Source organism: Zonotrichia leucophrys, chromosome 2 (genome assembly GCF_028769735.1).
Source record: "Zonotrichia leucophrys gambelii isolate GWCS_2022_RI chromosome 2, RI_Zleu_2.0, whole genome shotgun sequence".
NCBI classification, from domain to species: domain Eukaryota; kingdom Metazoa; phylum Chordata; class Aves; order Passeriformes; family Passerellidae; genus Zonotrichia; species Zonotrichia leucophrys.
In genome coordinates, this window is record NC_088171.1 from 87601619 (window position 1) to 87621655 (window position 20037).

The 20037-nt window shown below is 39.8% G+C and overlaps 1 protein-coding gene across 3 annotated transcripts in view; it reads right to left on the reverse strand.

Annotated features, from left to right (window-relative positions):
- The window catches only part of EPB41L4B (erythrocyte membrane protein band 4.1 like 4B), a 169800-nt gene that overhangs the window by 46115 nt on the left and 103648 nt on the right, over nt 1-20037 (reverse strand). For all 3 annotated transcript variants that reach the window (XM_064705605.1, XM_064705604.1, XM_064705603.1), the window contains 2 exons: nt 12056-12181; nt 927-994 (listed from right to left, as the gene is read on the reverse strand). In XM_064705605.1, the coding sequence (XP_064561675.1) occupies nt 927-994; nt 12056-12181 (194 nt within the window). The remainder of the gene's footprint in view (nt 1-926; nt 995-12055; nt 12182-20037) is intronic.

Genomic DNA, 20037 nt, shown 5'->3' on the forward strand with positions numbered 1-20037 from the left:
ATGCACCTCAACTAGACTTTTCTATAAGGTGATTAAATGTCTGTTTTCTGTTGCAAGAATCACCACCCAAAAGTTATAAAATAAAATGAGATGATTAGTGCTCCAGTACATATGTATATTACATGTACATGAACATATAAAAACCAGATACACTGGTGTAATTAGCTGATTTAACAGCCATGCTGTAAATCCACAACATTTTTCCCTCAAACTCTCCTCCCAGATATCAACACTGCAGATGTTCAAAGTGATGGAACTACCAGACACATAGAGGCAGGTGATTTCCAAATTCTCCTGCTGTAACCTCCTCTCTGATCACCTGCTGGAAGACAGCATACTGTGCCACTCAAATCATGTTTACAATTAACATGCCTCTTCAAAATGGCCACTCCAATAAAGAAAGACTATTATCCTCTATCAACAGAAGAAAAGTACAATCAGAAGTAGTTGCTACTGTCTGCAAATGAGCCATTTTTCTGAGGACTGTATACCAAATGCCTCTTCTTCTGAGAAGAAAAGACCTTGCACAAATCGGGAAAATGCAGACACAGGGATGTTCCAGTTTGGACACCTAGCATGTTTCTGATAGAAAAGTTATGAAAATTGACTTATTTTTATATAAGTTTTTCTAAGATTGTCTCTAGACCTGATTTTTTACCCAGAGCTTTTGCATTTATTCAAATAGATACACTTAGTCTGATCTTTAAAGCTGAGCTTTTATCAATTCTTAAACTATATCTGATATATATATGTATAAAATAAGCACTGTTCTGACAGCCACCTTCTCCTCAGGTCATTTCATGGTGAACTTTACTCAGCAACCTGGAGATGAGCAAATTGAACTGTAACAACAAGTTGAAATAATGTTTGGGAAATGCCTCATTACATCAATTTTTTTCTTCCCCTACAGACAAGAAGCAACAGACCTTACATTAGGGTCCTGCAGACTGGAGGTCTTACTGGGATTTACAAATGAGGTCTCTTCTTTCACAGCCTGTTAAAAGAAGGAGCCAAAGTTTAGTACGACATCCATGCACTTAGGGTAATACAACAATTTATTAAAAAATTATTCCTGTAAGCAGCTCAGAAAACTGCAGCAACCAAAATGCCTACTCTGTCCAGATTTAAAAGACATGATCTTTTTGAGTTTTCATCTCCTACAGCTGAGATTCACTGTGAAGAGCAACAATGTACAATGTGCAGGGCAATAGTATAAGGGAGAGATTGGTACTGGAGGAGAAAGAAAGGAACACTGACATTTATGGCTCTTCCAGAAAGCACTTGAGCAGAAATCATACAAAATCTACACAGACAAACATACTGTAATTGAGCTGTCCTTTCAACTGGAGTAGAAAAAAAATATTTATTCTGAAATAATGATGCCAACTTTTCATTCAGTTTTTGAAAATATAACTGAAAAATGTGATTCCCTACATATATTCACACTGTATGCACAATTCACAGAAAATCTCACTCACTACTGCTCTCTGCTAAATTACAGAGTCCTGTCTCTCATATGCCATTTTTCTGTCAATTTGAAAATACTAGTATTGCAAAATAACTCCAATGGAAATTGCTTTATTACCTAGGAAATGCCCAGTCTGGGCAGGTGTTGACATACTCTTCATCTGAGATGCAGTATTCCCAATCCATGTGTAAATGGCCAGTGTGAGGACAACACCGCCCCCCACTACAGAAAATACTGGCTAAAGAGACAAGAGTATTTCCAAATACTCCCCCCTATCAGTCAGGGACTTCTCAGACTGTGACATTTGCACACTGCTATCTGAACAGAGGGGGACTGAAATAGTCCCACAACAGAGTGGTTTTTCAGTGTTCAGTATCTGAACCACAGTAAGTTGAGGCCGTGGGTCCAGATCAAATTAAATTAAATGTGTCAGTCTAATCCTCTTAAAATAGGATGAAACAGATTTCTTCAAATCCATCAAATCCAAATCAAAGGATTTTACAGACACATAAAAATATTGTAATGTTATATAAGACCTTCCATTCAATAAAAAATGAAATATTTCATTTGTGGGTACTCATAAGAAAAGAAAACAAAATCAAATCTGAGTTTCTTCTATACCTTAACGATGGACTAAATTAAAAATATCAGTAGGGATACTCAATGCTTGGGGAAATCACTCAAGTGTTGGGTTTGTTTTCCCCTTGTGCTAGAGAGAACAGAACCCTCACTGCCACTTCCCAGATCATTATTTACCAGATCATCAGCCATGCTGCAAAGGGACTGCTCCAGCTTAATTGTGTACACAAAATTAACTGTATGGGCAATTAAACTGGAACCACTGGGAACCTGACAGAAAGTGAACTCTGTTCTGGGTCTTCTCCAGCCCAGGCAAGTACCTGAAGTGATGAGTTAGAGGGCATTTTGAGACAAGTCCTTTAGTAGGAAGTTCATCCCTTCCTACTAGAATTGTTGAATCTTGTATGTTGATACCAAAGCCCCCATCTGCAGAGAGGGGACCCTCTGACCCTGATCAGCAGCTTTATCCCTTTCCCAGGGGGCTAGTTCACAGAGGAAGCTGATTTACAGCTAGGTTACTTGGAGGAGAACAGGATTAGCAGCAGCTACTGCAGAAGTTCCACTCTAATGTAGTGCCCTTACATATTTGGGTTTAATCTCCCTCAGGCAGAGGTTTTCTCAGTCCTGCACAAACACTCCAGAAATTAAGGAATCAGATAAATGTGGGACATTATCACAACACCACCATCATTGTAACTCAGCCACCAAATGTTTTGCTGCCAAGGTTTTCAGTGAATTAATGTCACCTCATAAACCATTTGGGGATCAAGAGTGCAATTTTACAATTTTAATAAATTTGTAGCTTTAAGCAATTCAGCTCAGCTTTAGAAAACATTTTTACTAGTCTTTTAGTAGCTCTGTCTTGCATAATGTTTATTCAAACTCTATTGATTTCTTGAAAGGAAAGAAAAAAGTTTTTAAGGACTTGGGAGAAAGCATTGAAAATCATTCTTTGTTGGCATAGATGAGCAGTGGAAGCAATATTTCTTTGTTCTGCAGAAATTATAATGCTTTTTATAAAGTTGTTTGGTTTCTGAAATCTGTAAATGTGAATCCAGCTGTCAGAAACCTAATACAAGGTCTCTTCTTCCCCACTGATGTCTTAGCAACATTTTATTGTTAAGCCTGTCAAGCTAGCTGCTTATTATGTGTCAAATTGGTTACTTTTTAAAACTATAAATTTTAGTTCATTCCAATTTTCACCAAAGTAATTGATCTGCATTTTAAGATGCACTTGAACACAACAATGGAAAAGAGATTACAGAGATCAAGAATGCAATGCAGGGGTTGTGACTAGCAATGAAATTATTAAAATTCCACCTCCTTAAATGCAATAAGCCATGGATCTCATTAGCCAGCTGAGAGGGCTTCACTGTGTTACACCCTTGGTGGCTTCTCAGTTCTCTGGCTACATTATTTCTCTCTTTTGTCTTCTCTCCATTGGAAGGCTAAGCCTGCATCTCAAGAAGTCATATATTCCTAAGCAGCATGACCAGCATCCTCCATCAATGAGGAATTTCTCTTGGTGTTAATTTTTCTCCATTATTACTCAGGTTTTACAGATCAGAAAATACTCCTGAACCCACAACTAAGCACTGCAGACCAGTGAGCAAGTAATCCCACTCTAAAGTGTAAGGAGAGAGGGAGCAAAGAAATGGGGGCCTGAGCAGCCCCAGGTGATAAGGCCTGTCCTCAGGGTGCCATGGGTGTGCATTGGCAGGTACAGATTAACAAGGATGGGCTCATTCTTCTCACCTTATGCCTTTCTAGCTGTGGATGAACAGACACAGGAAAACGTTGTACTTGCAAACCCTTCTGCAAAGGGCTGCAGCTGTCAGAAAGTGTACTACCCCTGCTTCACTTGAGGGCTTGTTGGCTTTTGGGGTGTTTATCTGCTCAAAATGAGGTCAGTAAGTCATCACCTGGCAGCCTCTTGCTTTTATTTTTCTTCTTAACACTGCAAATCACATCACTAATCACAGAAGGACTTCCTCAGCCTTACTGAAAAGACATGACTGCAGAACAAGGGTTGTGCTTGCAGACAGCCCTGGCACTGTAATTCCCAGATGGTTTGCCTTCATTTCAAAACAAGTGCACCTGCTAGGGCCAGGATTTGGGTTTCCATTGCAGGATGCCTTCCAGCAATGGAGAAAGGGGGTCTAGCCAAGGGTGGCAGGAGGTGCCTGGTAGGGATCATACCCACAGAGCTGGGCAGAGGCTCTCACCCACAGAAAGCCCAGCACTGAGCTATGTAAAAAAGACAGAGGCAGAAGCAAAACATGAAGCTGCTTAGGTCTTAACTAAGGCAGATTCTCCTCTCCCACAGAGGCTGCTAGTCTGAGGGAGAGATTTCAGGGCATAGCAGACCTGGAAGCCCAGTTTATACAGAAGCAGATTAATTTAATAATTACCCAAAGAGAAACAAGCTACTTTTCTGGCTACCAGACTGCAAATAAAATTAAAAGTTTATCCATATAATCCATCCACACAATGCCATTCTGTGGTTTTTTATCTGCATCAGGCCCAGAGGAAAAGAAAAATCATTAATTTTCTGTTTTCATATGCCATTAACTTTCTGGATGATATTATAAACAAAGAACTACTTTATCATGTTGAGCATTGCTTTATACTATGAAGAGACAAGAAACATGACTGGGCAGCAATGCCATTGTATAGGCTCTCTTCACAGATGATTGCTAAGAAATAATTTCACCAAAGGATGAAAAGAGGAGAAAAGTACCTAAATTTTGTCCACAGCTCTCTGAGCCATCTACCTATGGGCAGCTGGGAGTTCTCAGACTGCTTTTCAGTCAGCTCCTGAGCAGTGCTAATCCCTGCTGCTGCCTTGGCAGCCAGGCCCTTTGGAGCCTTAGAGAGGGGGTGGATGCTCCAGGGATGCTACACCAGACTCTGCTGAGCTTTCTAGAGGAGGTGGGAACACTTTCTGGCCCATGAGAGTAATCCCATGCATGAATTCATAAGCCCTGGTGGCTGGATTTGCCTAGTGAACAGCAGCTCCTTCAATTTTCCTCTGAAGAAAGAGTTAGCCCCAGGGCAATGGAAGACAGAACCTTAAAATGGGAATTGGTTGCACCAAGCATGTACCAAGAAGGAAAATACAGTAAAGACAGAACTTTGGGTGCAGCCTTCTGTGATTTTTGCCAGTGGGGCACTGTGCAAGGCAGTCTGTGTTCTTCATGCCTGAAGCAAGCACCATGGGGAGCTCGTGTCATTGTGTCTCTCCTCCTTCACAAGGGGAATTGCTGTGGCTCTCACCTCTACTGATCCAAAATAGGAGCACCTTGGATAAGCAAAAAAACTGCATGAAGAATCAGATCACTGCAGCCCAGGGGGAGTGCCAGGTTCTCATCTAGAAAGACAAGGGTCTAGAAGGCTCATAGGAAACATATGATGGCCCTTTTTTGGCAATTTCACAAAGTTCTCAGTTGCAGAAAGAAGGGAGAGCAACACAGCTTTCACATATTTGGAGATCTTCAAAGGCAAGGAAGGAATGACTCTCACCACAGTGGCCTGGAAATACTTCTCTATCTTGGCTCTTTCTGAATCTGTAATGATGATAAGGAGGCCTGAATCATATTTGATTTTTCAGCTCTTTATCAACAATTCAATCTTTTGTCAGCCATGCCAAATGTTGGCTGATCTCATTAGATAATACAGGCTAAGGAACATGTCATCAGGAAGAATGTTCTGCCAAGGTAAACCTACCTTGGTGATTTAATATGTCAAATGTAACTTCTCAGGCAGAAAAGCACGATGTTTATGTCTCTTGGGAACAGACTACTCTGTTTTTTCCCCCCCTGAACAAGGCCTGGCACCATGGGCTATTGTGAGGCTCTTACACATCAAAGCAATTAACAGTACTTGTCTCATCATGTCCTGGCAGAGTCTCAGAGGGGAGACAGAGCTGACATATCCACAGCTCTGGGAGTCTTGTGACACCACTGCCACATTTGCCTCCACTATCCCAGGGAATAAACTGAAGATCTCATCAATTCCCATATTCTGTTTATATAAATCTTCACTCTCCTTCTGCATCTCCAGCAAGGCTCCCACATAATTTCCTCAGTTCCTTCCCTGATTTTGAAGTATCATTATTGACACTCTTCTAATGAGCTGCCATGTACCATATATTCATCACACACAATCAAAATCTTGTCTTTTTATACCTGTGGAACCATGAAATTCCTGTAGCCTCACCTTTTAAGTTGAGCAAACCTGTTTCGACATAGCAACTGAACGCAGAGAATTTGAAGCTGAGCCATTTTTAAATTCCATTGTTATGAACAATTATAACTGATGCTATGTTGCACTTGCTGCTGTTCCAGCTGAGAGTCCCAGAGCAGTTGCTTCTTTTTACCTAGCCTGAAACTTGACAGTGAGGTTATTGCTCATCCAAGTGGGTGACTAACAGCAACAGCTTTAGCAAGGAAGGCAGAGTGTACATAAGGAGCTGTGGAAGCTTCCCCCACAGCCTGAACACCTCAGCTGTGACCTGTTATGCTCACATAATTTCAGTTCTGATCTCAGTGCAAAGACTGTCAAAGTGTGCAGTAGCTCAGTGCTGTGAATAAGGACGGATGGAGAGAGGGGGGGAAAGGAGGAGAGGGAAGCAAACAGCAACTAATTCATGATGGAAGGAGCCTGAAATGTTGGAAAAGCTGATCCTTTCAGGGTACTTAAGTCAACATCTAGTGAAAACTGAGAATCCCTCTGGGTATCCAGAAGGATTTGTTTAAGTCCTATAATAAGAAAGATCACATATGATTATAAATCCTCAAGTGTCTTCCCCTCACCTACTCTATTTCCATTCATGACCTGATTAGGATTTGAATCCAGATCTCCTTAAGTGAATAAAGCTCCAAAGACCCAGCTTGCATAAAGATGGGGAATTTTTTCCAGAAATATATGGCAAAAGCATCTGGACTTTGAAGATGACAAGTTCTTACATTTGGCTCTTTCCTTAAAGGAGGCAGAACACTAAAAGAGACAAAGAATTGTCAAAAATGCATCCATGAGAGACTGGTACTGTGGATCACCTCACTTCTGCACCTTTTCTACCATAAATAATGCATAGATGCCAGACTCATTTACATTGCAGCCATGGCTTGCATCTATGTAGAGAGCACAGGATGACACCAGTATCCTGCATGGCCTGAGGTATTTTCTGTACCACAGACCTGTTCTTTCCTCAAGACATTTCTAAACAGCACAGACTACATGCACTTACTCACATATTTGCAGAACTTAAGGCAAAACTACATGATATTCGGCCTTGTTTCTAGGAAAGAGAGAAAAAAAGAGACAGATGGCTATCGACCTGGCCTAAAAATTTGCATGTGTATAGGCTCGTCAAGAGAGTTAGAGTGTGAAAGGAGTTAGAGGACTGAACGTCTCTTTGTTCAGCCTAAATGTCCCTCTGTTTACTGAGAACCAAGGCAGGGGAATCAATGGCTTGAAAACGCAAACCTGGCTGATTGAAGATACCTCTCCCGGCCAAGAGTTTCCATTGGAGTTGAAAAGGGAGAAATAAATGGGATTTTGTATGCTCTTTTGTAAGGACCCTGCAGCTCCAAACCACCTTTTCTCACCACTTTTTTTTTTTTTTCTCAGCAAACAACCCATAATGTAGCTCAGTAGTAATGTCACCTCTATTTGTCTTCTATAAACTGCACTGCAAAAATGTACCTGCAAAATGAGCTTGGCCTTCCCTTGTCTGCAGACAAGAGGAAGATATGAGTGATGCAAAAATCAGCTGCAGTAGAAATCTGTGAGAAAAGAGATCCTTCCCTGTGCTAACCTGCTGGACACACATCAACTCAAGGATTTAGGAAAGCCTGGATAACAGGTGCAGAATACAGACACCACTTGTGGATGACAAACTGCTAGAACACTGCCTGCCAAAATAAAAAGCCCTGCTGAGATAGCTGTACATTTGCTCAGGACTCAGTGCTTAATTTTAAGGATAATTAGGATTTGTCCAAAGCCAAAATGGATAAAAATAACAACTGAAACCTTCAAGTATCTTTCCTTCATCACTTGGGCCATGAACTTTTTGGCAAAAGGGACTCTTTGTTTGATACCAACAAGTTATGTCTGCTCAATCACAGCATTTCAGCACTGACTCATGCAAGCTGCAAAGGGGTTTTAAATGCTAGGGAGAGCTGGTCTTTTGTATTCTGACAGCTCCTTACTGCAGCTTTACATGAGTACCTCTCAAATGAAGAGCCTGGAATATATGCAAAAAAAAAAAAAAAAAAAGACATGTCAGTTGCTTCCCAGTGTTTAGGGCTCCCCTGGAGCTTAATTATGTGGGAACTGTGGCATGTAGTCTGTCAGCTAAAAGGTGGCAGATCCCTGTGGCACAGTTTGAGAGGTGTGTTGTGAAACATTACTCATTTGCTCTCGCCCTACAGGTAAGTATGGCATGCCCTGTGCAAGCCACAGGTTCCCACAGCTGCGTGGGGGTTTCTCACGTTTCTCATCTGTGATGTCCATGGCAGTGAGCTCCTAGATCCAGCTTCCAGCATCCCTGTGCACACTGCAGTTTGGTTCTACATTTAGATGAGTAGCACATAAATATTCCCATCTTCACCACATTAAAAAAAACCAATCCTCACTCATGTTAGTTTTCTGCTGCTCTATAACTCTAAACCACAAGCAGGGCTAAGTGATCAGCACCATAACCGTACAAATTTTCTGTCTCTAACTCAGAGCTGTAACTCTGGGAGATGTATTGTCCCCTAGGAACGTGATAGCTCTTCAGCACAATTCTGAAATGAAAAAGCACAGAGATTATATTCCAGGATATATTTTCTAATGTCTAGCAGCATTTCCCCTGGTTTCATTTTTTAAATCATAAGCACTGGAATTATTAATTTCTAAGGCTCTCTCTTGTGTTGGTGCCTAGCTGCCATAAAAAAAAGTAAACTACAAAAATTTCTGTCCCAACTTATATTTTCCATTTGCAAACATTTACTCAATTCTCTGAATTAACAAGGAACAGCTCCTTCTTCTACTACATGCAGGAGGTGCTTTCATAAACTTGTCACATCCTGATGTTAGTAGCATATGGTATTGAAAATATTCCTACTGCTTGAAGGGAGAGCTGTTACAAATACTTCAAGCAACAGTTTGTTAATTTTGGATGTGATCCTACAGTGCACCAATATTTTTCTCATGCTTTTAAACCTAACCATAAAATGAAGATGCCCCATGAAGTTTCAAAAAGAATGAGTTAGACCATAGATTTTCTGGGAACCTTAGAACATTTCCTTTCAAACACCAATGTGTATAAGACAGAGTATTTCTTTCTTCTTCCTGTTACAAACTAGAGGAGCAAATTCTCTTTTTTTCCCCTTCTTTTGTTTTTATTTTTTGTGCTGTCATGGAATATGGGAATAACTGTGCTCTGCATGAGGAAAAGCAAGGCTGCCTTGCTTTACAACTCGAGGAATATAGGCTGTGCCTTACAGACCCTAGATAAACCTCTTGCTCTGGCTGCCTAGTAAATTGAAATATGACAGTACAAAAAAGAAGAGATGAGAAATTGGAGTGTTAAGAATAAGGCCAGAAGGCAAGACTTCTCAGGGATATAATATGGAACTGGCATCAAAAGACAGAGTTGGGCAGAGGATAACATCATTAGTCCTCCAGATATACTGAGCAGGAATATATGTCACATGGGGTCAAAGAGGGGCAGGATCACAGCCCTGGGGGAATATATGGAATAAAGCAGTTGTCTTCCATGAAGAAAATTATTCCTTATCTGCTCCCTCAAAAGGATGCTGTGTCTCTCAGCACTGTAATTCCACCCCAGCTCACTTTTCCCAGAAGATGACTGAACTGCCACAGGGAAATGGCTTAGCTACTGGTATTCAGCTAATTGTCTGGAGGGCTGGGGGCAGGTAGGGAAGACAACTGGGTGGATTTAAGGTATCTAATACCATAAAGGTGTTTGTCAGGTCCTCCTGTAGCAGCCTTCCCTTCTCCCGCCTTCCAGAAGATAAATGTTGTGTTTCCACTGGCACCTTCACCATGACAATTTTTCCTACCCTTCTCAGTGCTTGTGTAGCCACAGCTTCTTACTGTAATAACTGATCACTGCCTGGTCTCTGCCTGTTTATTTTGCAATGTATCAAATATTTTATAATTGACAGGAGGGGAGCTCAAATGCAAAAGAACTCATCTCTAGTTACACAGGCAATTTTGTGGCTAAGCAGGCAGTTGAATGAGGATTTCTAAGATTAAGGTGACTTCCTATTTTACTGGCTATAAATCTTAAGCCACACTTTGTTAGCAGTGAAATTTTCAGGGATTTCAAACTGAACCTTATGCCATTATTTTCCCACAATATTTGCTATGCTGCAATAGTCTTCTTTACCTTCCTTCCCCTGAAATAAGATTTTTTCATTGAGGCCAAGTCCACAGATATCTACTTAATCGAATTTTATTTTTAAAGCCTTGTGAAAAATAACACAGGCAAGAGGGAAAAGAGGAAGGCTCAATTTGCTGTGAAAATTATTTATAACACAACAACAGGTAAAGAATATGGTTATGGCAGAAAAAGCAACCCAGGATGCTTTCTCTTGGAAAGCCTCAGACTGAAAAATTAAGGCAGAGCAGGTCAATTGAGAGATGCATACGTTAAGCACATTTCCTATCTTGCCCTAATAATGTATTCTGAATGCAGCAGCACACACTGCTTTCAGCCTTTAACTAGCCAGTCAAACATGACCATTAAGCATATTCAGGAGGAAATACAAATATGAGAAGTATACCATGACATCCTGTAGAAAAAACACACAGGAAAAACAGAAGGTAAACCCAAGGGCAGAAATATGCTGCATAAAACACAGTTGATACAACACAGAGTTCAGAGAGGTGAGACAACTGCTTTAAGCAAAAATGAAAAGACAAAAGAATCACCCAAACAACTCCTTCCTCCTTTTATGCTGCCAGATTTATGGTTTCTGCTATTGAAATCTAAGGCAGTGAGAATAACCAAATTTTGATGCTTACTTAAATCTAGCTAGACCAGATGTAATACAGCTCTCAAGTGAAAGATCTGCCAGGGAACAACAAATACACAAAGCTGATTGTTAACCAAGTCCTTTGCAGGGCAAGTTGACCTGGTACATTATTGTGAAAAGAAACAAAGCAATGGAAATACCAACACAATTTGTATTCAAAGAGAATAGTGTGCTCAAGTATACCCCAGGAACTTGGGATAATATTATAAAAATCTTTTACCTTTATTTTCCTTCCTAAAACTTTGTATTTGGTTTTATTTTTTCGCACTGATGACATTATTTTTTTGTCCACAAATTTCAATTAAGAAGAATCCCACATTTTAGGTTTCAGCCTCTGACCCGGAAAATAACTTTTTACAGTCATGCTATTTAGCATCAGTTTTCAGTTGCATGGCATTATTAAGAGAGTATTTTTGAAACAGGATGAATCTAATGTAAACATTAACCAAGCAGTGAAAACAGAAGCTTAAAATTTAGTTAAAAGCACACGAACAAGTAGGAAAGCAAAAGACTAGCTAATATTTCACAATCAGGTATCTAAAGATCATCCCCTGAAATAAGGCTTGAATTTGGATATATAGATATAATCATTAGAACAATCTTAAACCCAGTTTCCATGAGTAGTGAGTAGCCTCAGCAAACTCCAGAGGTTACTCTTTCTAAGCTATAAAGTAACTAAAATCTAGAGTGACAAAACAGAGATTTCCTGAGGCCATCTTTCCTATTTTCTCAGCCTCTCCTGGCGGTATTAATCATGTCTGTTAAGATAAATTTCCTACTTCCACCATATCAATCATTTTGAGTTACCTGAAGAAACTGCAGAGCAGCTGGAGAATGCTATGTCAATGTGCATACTTGACTGAAAATTACATGCTTCCTCAGGAGGAATGATGGGATTTTGGAGAACTGGTGAAAGCTATGCAACAACTAAAAAACCAGAGTATTAAACTCAGATTACCTGGGCACCTACTCTAAAAGCAGCTTCCACTTGAGCTTTGAGGATGTTGCACTTCAAATGGTCAGGTACAGATGAAGGTGACACAGGTGCATGAAGAGGTTTTTCTGATACCTTCTTGTCTTCAACCTGAATTTATTAAAAAAGCAGTGACGTACATTAGAAAGATAAGTTCATAAAATTATCAAAGGTTAAATTTTTACTTGTAATAACTTGATTCAGCAATATTGGCTAAAACTTCCATATTCATACTCTGAAAGATATATCTTAGAAGATTTCGAAATATTTAATGACTTGATACTATGTTCAAGACATGAATAGCCCCAGGGAAGCCTGAGTAATAGAAGCAAGAAAATGATGTGGAATGAAGATACATTAAAAAAGCCCAGTCAGGCCCTGGAGTGGTTGTACAAACCTGTGATCAGACCAAGGAAATAAAACATTGTCTCAAAATATCCCACAGAAGGCAGAAGAGAAAACAGCACAATTATAGTGAACACTGGCTTTTTACACCACCCTTAAAATGCAAAGCTTTGCAAGTTTAACCAGAGAAATGTGAAGGAATCTCCACATAATTGCAAGCCAAGCAAAATCTCCTTCATCAGAAGGAAAAGGAAAATCAAGGAACTTTAAACATTGCTCATGCTGTTTCCACCTGATATCAATCCTTTACCTATGCAGTGATCTGAATCAGAAATTTTGGCCTCAGGATAGCTAGTGTAGTGCCCTGGTCAAACACAACCTAAAGGTTCTGTGCCTTGAACAAACTATATCCAGCAGAAATGCCACATTAAAAAACTTCTCATGCAGAAAAGGAAAACAAAAAGACAATGTAAGAATAATGCATCAACAAAGAGAGTATGGTGAGACCAGGATTGTAAACAAGAACTCTTAAACAATGCAACTGCAATATGGCACATATTTTTAGAGAATAATTGGGCAATGGCATAACAGCCATTGCAAACTTTCCTATTCTTCCTGAAAGTGACATCTGAATTAGAGATGAGTAACAGCCCAGATTGTGCATTCATTTTCTGCTCTCCTGGCTGAGAAGGTTGAGTGGTTGTATACACCCAGACAGAGCAGATATATAATGCTGTCATTCAGATTTCAGCCACAACAGGTATAATGAATCAGTACACCAGGTCCAGTGATCCTCAAGGTTCACCTCTGCCAAGTATTTCAAGACAGAACCAACCATTTTTTTTGCTACTGAAATTACCATGTGATTAGCACTTTAACTTCAAAATCTGTCTCCTTTATCCTTCCTTCTGCCCTCCCCCATGGCATGCCACTGGCTGATGGTAACTACAGTCTAACAGACTCTTTCCTTGAGCAAGCACAGACAAATGGGAATATAAAGATTTGGGGAACACTTTCTGCAAGTGGAGCAAGTCACAAAAGCAATTGTGTTGCCTGAGGAAACTGTTCAGCAAACACTGGGGAGGGAAAGAGCCAGACCTTAGCAGAACTCTGTTGAGACTGCAAGATATTTATGTGTAAGCAAAGTTGGTCTAGCAGCCTTCTGCATCCAAAATTCCATAGCTGCCAGGTATGATTTTGAATAACTGTCTGTTAAAGGACTGCTCGTCATGAGATTTTTTTTTTTCTCTGCCAAATTTCTAATAATTCTTACATGTTTATTTGTCAAGCTACATTTACTTTTTTTAGAGGAAGATATATTTGGACTTCCCATTCTCCCCAGTCTCCTCCTAAGGGAAAAAGAAAATACATAAAATGAAAAGTGACAGTGTCTAGCTGGAGCAACTTATGGAACTGCAGTCATCTATTCAGTCTTGATTAAAATAGTAGTTCAGCAAGCATATGGAATAAAACCAATGCACTAAACCCAAGCATGAAATATTTGATTGCCATAGGTGTCTTTTCTAGGATACTTGTAAGATGAGAAGGGGAGATAATCAAAAGGACAAAATTATTTGTAAAGAAAGCACAGCTTTTACTTCACTGATATTCTTGGTAGACGAAGTGAACCCATTTCAAAAAGGCTGTTATCACTGCCAACGCTCATGTGTATTGATTTCTAACAGCTGAAAAAACAACACATTAAACAGTGGCATTTCTAAAGGCCATGCAAAATCTCACCTTTGTTTTAACACTGTATACTAATTAAATAACGTTTCAGTCAAGAAATAATAGACAATGGTATTTTACTTGCTGTACCAAGGCAATTGAGGCTTGCTTAGGAGACAAGCTTGTTTCATAACAAGAAATGTTCCCAAGTCCCATCCCTCTGGTGGGTTATTCAGGTGGATATAGGTGTTTTTCAGTTCTATTGTTCTTCTTCCACTGCCCAATTTTCCCACATTGACCAAGAGGAAGATAAAAACTCCCAGGGCTGCCCTATAGCTGGGAATCCTTAAAAGATCTACATCTCCTGCTGTATTCAGTATTGTGCAGATGACTCCATTCAACGGAGATCCCCAGTGTGAGAGCTGATGTGCGAGTCCCACACTGAGATTCTTGAGAGGTCCAAATACTGATGGTGGCTGACCTGGCTGAAAGAGAAAGCTGCTGCTAGAAGGTGCACACTTCTCAGAAGCCAGCGCTGGGTATTCAGTTCTGCTTTAGTCCTTGTTTGGGTCACACTTTAAGGGTTTCACCTTCAGGCAAGCAAAACTTGCTTTGCTTGCACTGCATCAGGAGCAGCAGCCCCTTTAGTGACTGGTCAGACATGAAGAGCAGACACTGCTGCAATTGCTGCCCAGCCTCGTCCTGCTCAGCAGCCGCTGAGCCAGCAGTCAAAGGCCACTGTGTCCCCCTGCCCCAGTGGAAATGTCAACTGCACACAAACCACACACGGGGCACGGCAATACTTGGCCTGACCCAGGCCTTCTTCAGTTTCTGAACACATGTCAAAGGCTGCTTTGCCTGCCTGCCTTGGCAGTGGCAGTCTTTTCTGCCACAGAAAAGCATATCCTGAATCTGATTGCTGAATCTGAATCACATTGCTGAATTCTGCACTCCTACAGCTGATTAGCTGAGACTGTTACACACAGAGTCAGCGGCGCTGAGGATCCAGATGAAAAGTAAACTTTAATCACAGAACAAAGCAGCATCTCCTTATTGCAGACTATTAGCTCTTCTAAGCATCTATATAAGCTCCTATTTTTCCCTAATGCCACTAATCTTTACATACAAGCTCCTACATCTCCCAGTTTAGCTCCTAAAGTATAACTGTCATCAAGAATATAAAAGAAAATATTTCATGGCTACAAAAGTGCCTGCAGAATCTTCTGTGATTCATTTCACTAGTTTGTAAGAAAATCAAAGATCTAAAACCTGTCTGCATTAGGAATCTCCACAGAGTATTGCTACAAGAATGAAAGCTGTATTCTACTTTATTTTGCTGTATAATAAATAAATTTTATATTTCCGGAATCCTCACTGCTCGCAGCATAAAGAGAGCGGCTATTCATCTATTGAGCCAGGCTGGCAGTTATTAACATTTTGTTTTAATTTATACACTCAGAGTATTGTATTTGGAAATTATTACAATGCTAAGCATGGTAGGATGTTAATGAAATTTCTTATTTTATAATTTTTTATGACACAATTCAAAAGAATCTTAGATGCCTCTTTCAAGTGAAAGTCCTAGAGTCAAACTGGCATTCGAAAGAGAGAATATTCTTGCTTAGAATTGCAATTTAAACTCATCCTAAAAGGTTTAGAAATTAAGATAAAACCCATTAGGATTCCTGATAAATCTCCAGTTTTCCATGTCCAATTCTGCTGATCTCAATAACAGCAATGTGTTTACATTTTTTTCACTGCCAATGCAGAATTTTATTTTTCCATGGAAATAGAACACGGAAAATTGCATTTAAATGGAAAAAGTCAAACAAGCTCAGATATATACACATATAAAATTAGAGGCATTTTTTTCTTTTTGTAACTGAAGTCTTACATTTGCTTTTTCTCCTTCCAAACATTTACTTTGAGTTCAATTACATTTGCTGATACTAGAACTGAAGGCAGATTTGTAGAGTGTCAGATAATGATGACACTGACTTTGGTTTGCAAAGCTAAGTGAATATTAAGTACACATACAGAATATAAAAACAGTTACAAAAAATAGCGATACCACTCCTGTAGATAACATTTCCAAGCTCTGCTTTAAAAGGTTCATGCTTTGTTCTGCATCAAACTTTGTACCAAAGGCAAGATTCGTGATCTTGCGCCTCTGTGAATTTATTGATAGCCTCTTCTTAGACAAACAACATGTTTAAAACATGTATTTGACTGGAGATAACTGAAGAATGGAAAGATTATTTTCTTTAGGAATGCAGGTCTGTTTTTGTCACTAGTCATCACTACTAGTGGGAGGTAAAATTTTAACAAAGACAACACAAATATATAGGTTCTGAAAACACATTAGCTAACTGAGATTTCCTGGGACTCAACTACATCTGCAAAAGTGCAAGCAAATCTACAGACTCTTTTGCCCCTTTTTCACCAGAAAATTTATTGGTTTTAACCATGCGACAGCTAACACCAATTAAGAACAGATACCACAATGATAAGACCTGTACAATTATGTGTCACTCTTACTTGAGGTAAAGTTTACAAGCAGAAACTGCATCTTCTTTATTAGAAAAAAAGTACAATTGAAAAAACAAAGAAACAAACCCCTCATTATGCTGTCAGACACAGAATATTGTCCTCAGATTAGCTATTACTTGGTCTAATGAAAAATATAACACCCAACAAGTCTTGTTATGCTTATATCCTTGGAGTAAACCTCTTTAATTCTTGGTATAAAATTTATTTTATAAAATGCTATTGCTCAATGTTAATAAGTCCTACTTTTGTCACTGCTAGCTGCATGACAGTCTTAGAGGACCATGGCCGCCTTTTTTTCCTGGATATACCCTCTGATGCGTGCACCACACAGAAGAGTCTCAGGTACATCAAAAAGGTGGGTTTCATTTTGTGAGTTTTCTTAAACTACAAATTATTTTTGAAACCCCTGTGCCTTTGGACATTGCTGTTAAGCAGGGAGCAGGTAGTTCCACAGATTTTTGCAGGTGGTGTCATTTGGAAGCAGACAATCTGTGTAACAGGACACTCCTATAATATACTTTTGCCCTGCTAGCAAAAGGCCATAAGTTCTGAGCAGAGTTTGCAAAGATGTTAAGGCTCATCTGGCTAGCTCTCTCTGAACCTTTCTCAATCTGCCTGCAGCTTTGTTCTACTAAGTTTAGCTGTAGCAGCAATAATTTTATATAAAAAACACCAGTGTTTTTTGTAGAATAAGGTATTTAGAACTCTAACACAAACATGTAGTTTAAAACAATGTAGGGCTGATATGAAAACAGGGGCTTTGAGAAGGGAAGACACAGGACATGGTCTAGAAGAGTGCTGATATGGAGTGGTAGGACAAAGGGCACAGTCTGGCACTGGGGACCCAAGGCTGTAAAGAACTCACCAATAGCCAGTTAAAGTGCAGACCTGAACCTGGACAATATTGGGTTTAGGGGCAATAAAGAGAGTGAAGACGTAATATACAGCATATATATGTAAAAGCCACCATGTACACCAAACTCAGGTGTACTGCAAAGACGAAGACCATTGAAGACAGAGCAAAATGCAAAAGCTTATTTGAAAACATACAAAAGAACCCAAAGTATATTGTAGACTTTTATTATACAGACTCCTATTATATTGAGGAGAAACAAGAAAACATGAACATGCCTAGATAGAACATTGGAACAGGCTGCTCAGGGAAGTGTTTGAGCCACCATCCCATGAGGTATTTAAAAGACATGTAGATGTGGCACTGAGGGACATGGTTTAGTGTTGGACTTGGCATTGCTGGCTTAACAGATGGACACAATGGCCTGAAAGGTCTTTTCCAACCTAAATGGTTCCATGATTCAATGACCATCATAATTCCCCCTCTGATCCCATCAAAATGAAATCACCAACCTTAGGACCCATAGGTGAAGGGAAAGGGTGAGCTTGACACCAGGAAAAGAGGTAGAAACAATTTGAAATGTATTATTATTCCTAATTTTTATGCCATAATTACAGCTGAGCTAATAATTACTAGACTCCCGAGATTTCAGAAATGCTAACAATACATTCTTGGCTTCACATCATAAACACACACACACACAAAGCAACAGGGGATGGGAGAATATATTTTTCTAATGAAAGGCTTCCAAGAGGAAAATCAGAAATACATTCACAACTACAACACTTAAGATTGTCTGTCTTGGAGATAAAGGAGTCTGCTAGCACCAAAGGGCATTGGAACACAAGTTGAAACAGACTTTCATCATTCAGAAGGTGGACAGACACGTACACCATACCAAACAGCTCTGGAAAAGAGTTTGGACACATCCATTCATCATTCCCATGAGACAAAGTTTGCTGTAGCAGACAATCAAATTAATTAACTGCAGAATCTAATTTACCCAATTTCTTGCTAATTCTCCTATGGGTCGATTATTAAGCCTGACGAATTCCAGCCTGAAAGCACTTTCCTTGAAAAAAATAACAATTAGCAACAAGAAGGGAGGGAGTGAAAACTGGGACTCCACAACAGATGTGGGAATCATTCCTTTTTTTTTTTTAAATCAAAAATAGAGTAAATGAAACAGCTTTGTAAAAGCTTCAGTGGTTTTATTTAAGCATAATATTTTGGAGGATGCAAGAGTAGGCCATAAAAGCACTTAGTAGACCAGAAATCAATGGAGTGGTGCAGGACACGAGTTAAAACTTCATTTTTTTGCCAGAAACTAGACACATTGAACACTCATTAAAACCTGTTTGCTGCTGGACTGAGTAGCTAGCTAACTACCATAACCAAAGGAACTTTGAAGGCCTCACTCTCAGTTAAAAATTCTTGTCGCATTTTGGAGTTGTTCAACCTGGTCTAACCTGCCTTGTTGCCTTTCTGCTGGGCAGTGCTCTATGGCATTTCAGCCCAATATTTGCAGCATGTCTCTCACTTTCACTGGAGCAGTCATCTGATGAGGCAATTCCAGGCTCTGCTCAGAGCTCAGAGACCTGTGGTTTGTTTGTTTTAGCTTTGTGAGCTCTGTATACACATTTCTCCAGAATCTAGGTCAGACAATGGTGCTTGAAGGAACCACAAACGAAAGGCCAAAAGAACTTCAGAATGATTTGTTGGTCACAGCCCATAGCCTGCAATGTAGGGCTGGATCACTGAAATGCTTTCCAGTGGTGACTCTGGGCCAGTTTCAAGAGTATGTACAATTTTCAGATTGCTAAAACCAGTAATTTTAATAAATTTTGAAGGGCTGGCCTCTTTTACATTCACATGGTAGCTGCTGTTCATGGGAATGCTGCCCAGTTCTTAAACCCAAACCCTCTATGACTACCAGGGGAGGGTTTTCATTAGACAGCCTATGTCTCTAGTCTTGCCTTTTGCTGAGCTTCTGCCAGAAACAGAAGCATTTAGCAGCTCTTGGTGCTCATTACAAGACTTTTTCATCAGCTAAACTTTGACTGATGGCAGACTCATCACAGCAGACACAGGCTGCATTTACTGTGCAGCTGCATTTATTGTGAAGCTCTGACTTGTTATGATACTGGGTTCTGCTAATTAGTCCTTAAATAAATAATCCATCTGACTGTGGACAAGATTCTAGAGCTGTGAGGACAAGCCAAAGAAAACCTTTAATTATAAAAGAGCTGAGTCCTCCCTCCACAGACTTGCAGTGAATATGAACGAGCAAGAGGATGAGAGATCAGGCAGAAGCTGCAGGTACAATATTTGGATTACTTTCACAGTATGGTGGGATACAGGACCAAAGTGTTTTAAGCTTTCAGTTTAAGAAAACAGAACATAAATCTACTCATTTTGAAATCACAGGATCACAGTGGTACCATTAAGATCACATCTTTGAACCTTTTGTGCAGCACAGGTCAGATCGGTTTGCCCAATTGTGCACTGTGGTCAGTGTGGAGGGAGTCCTCTCACATCTTCATTTTGGCCC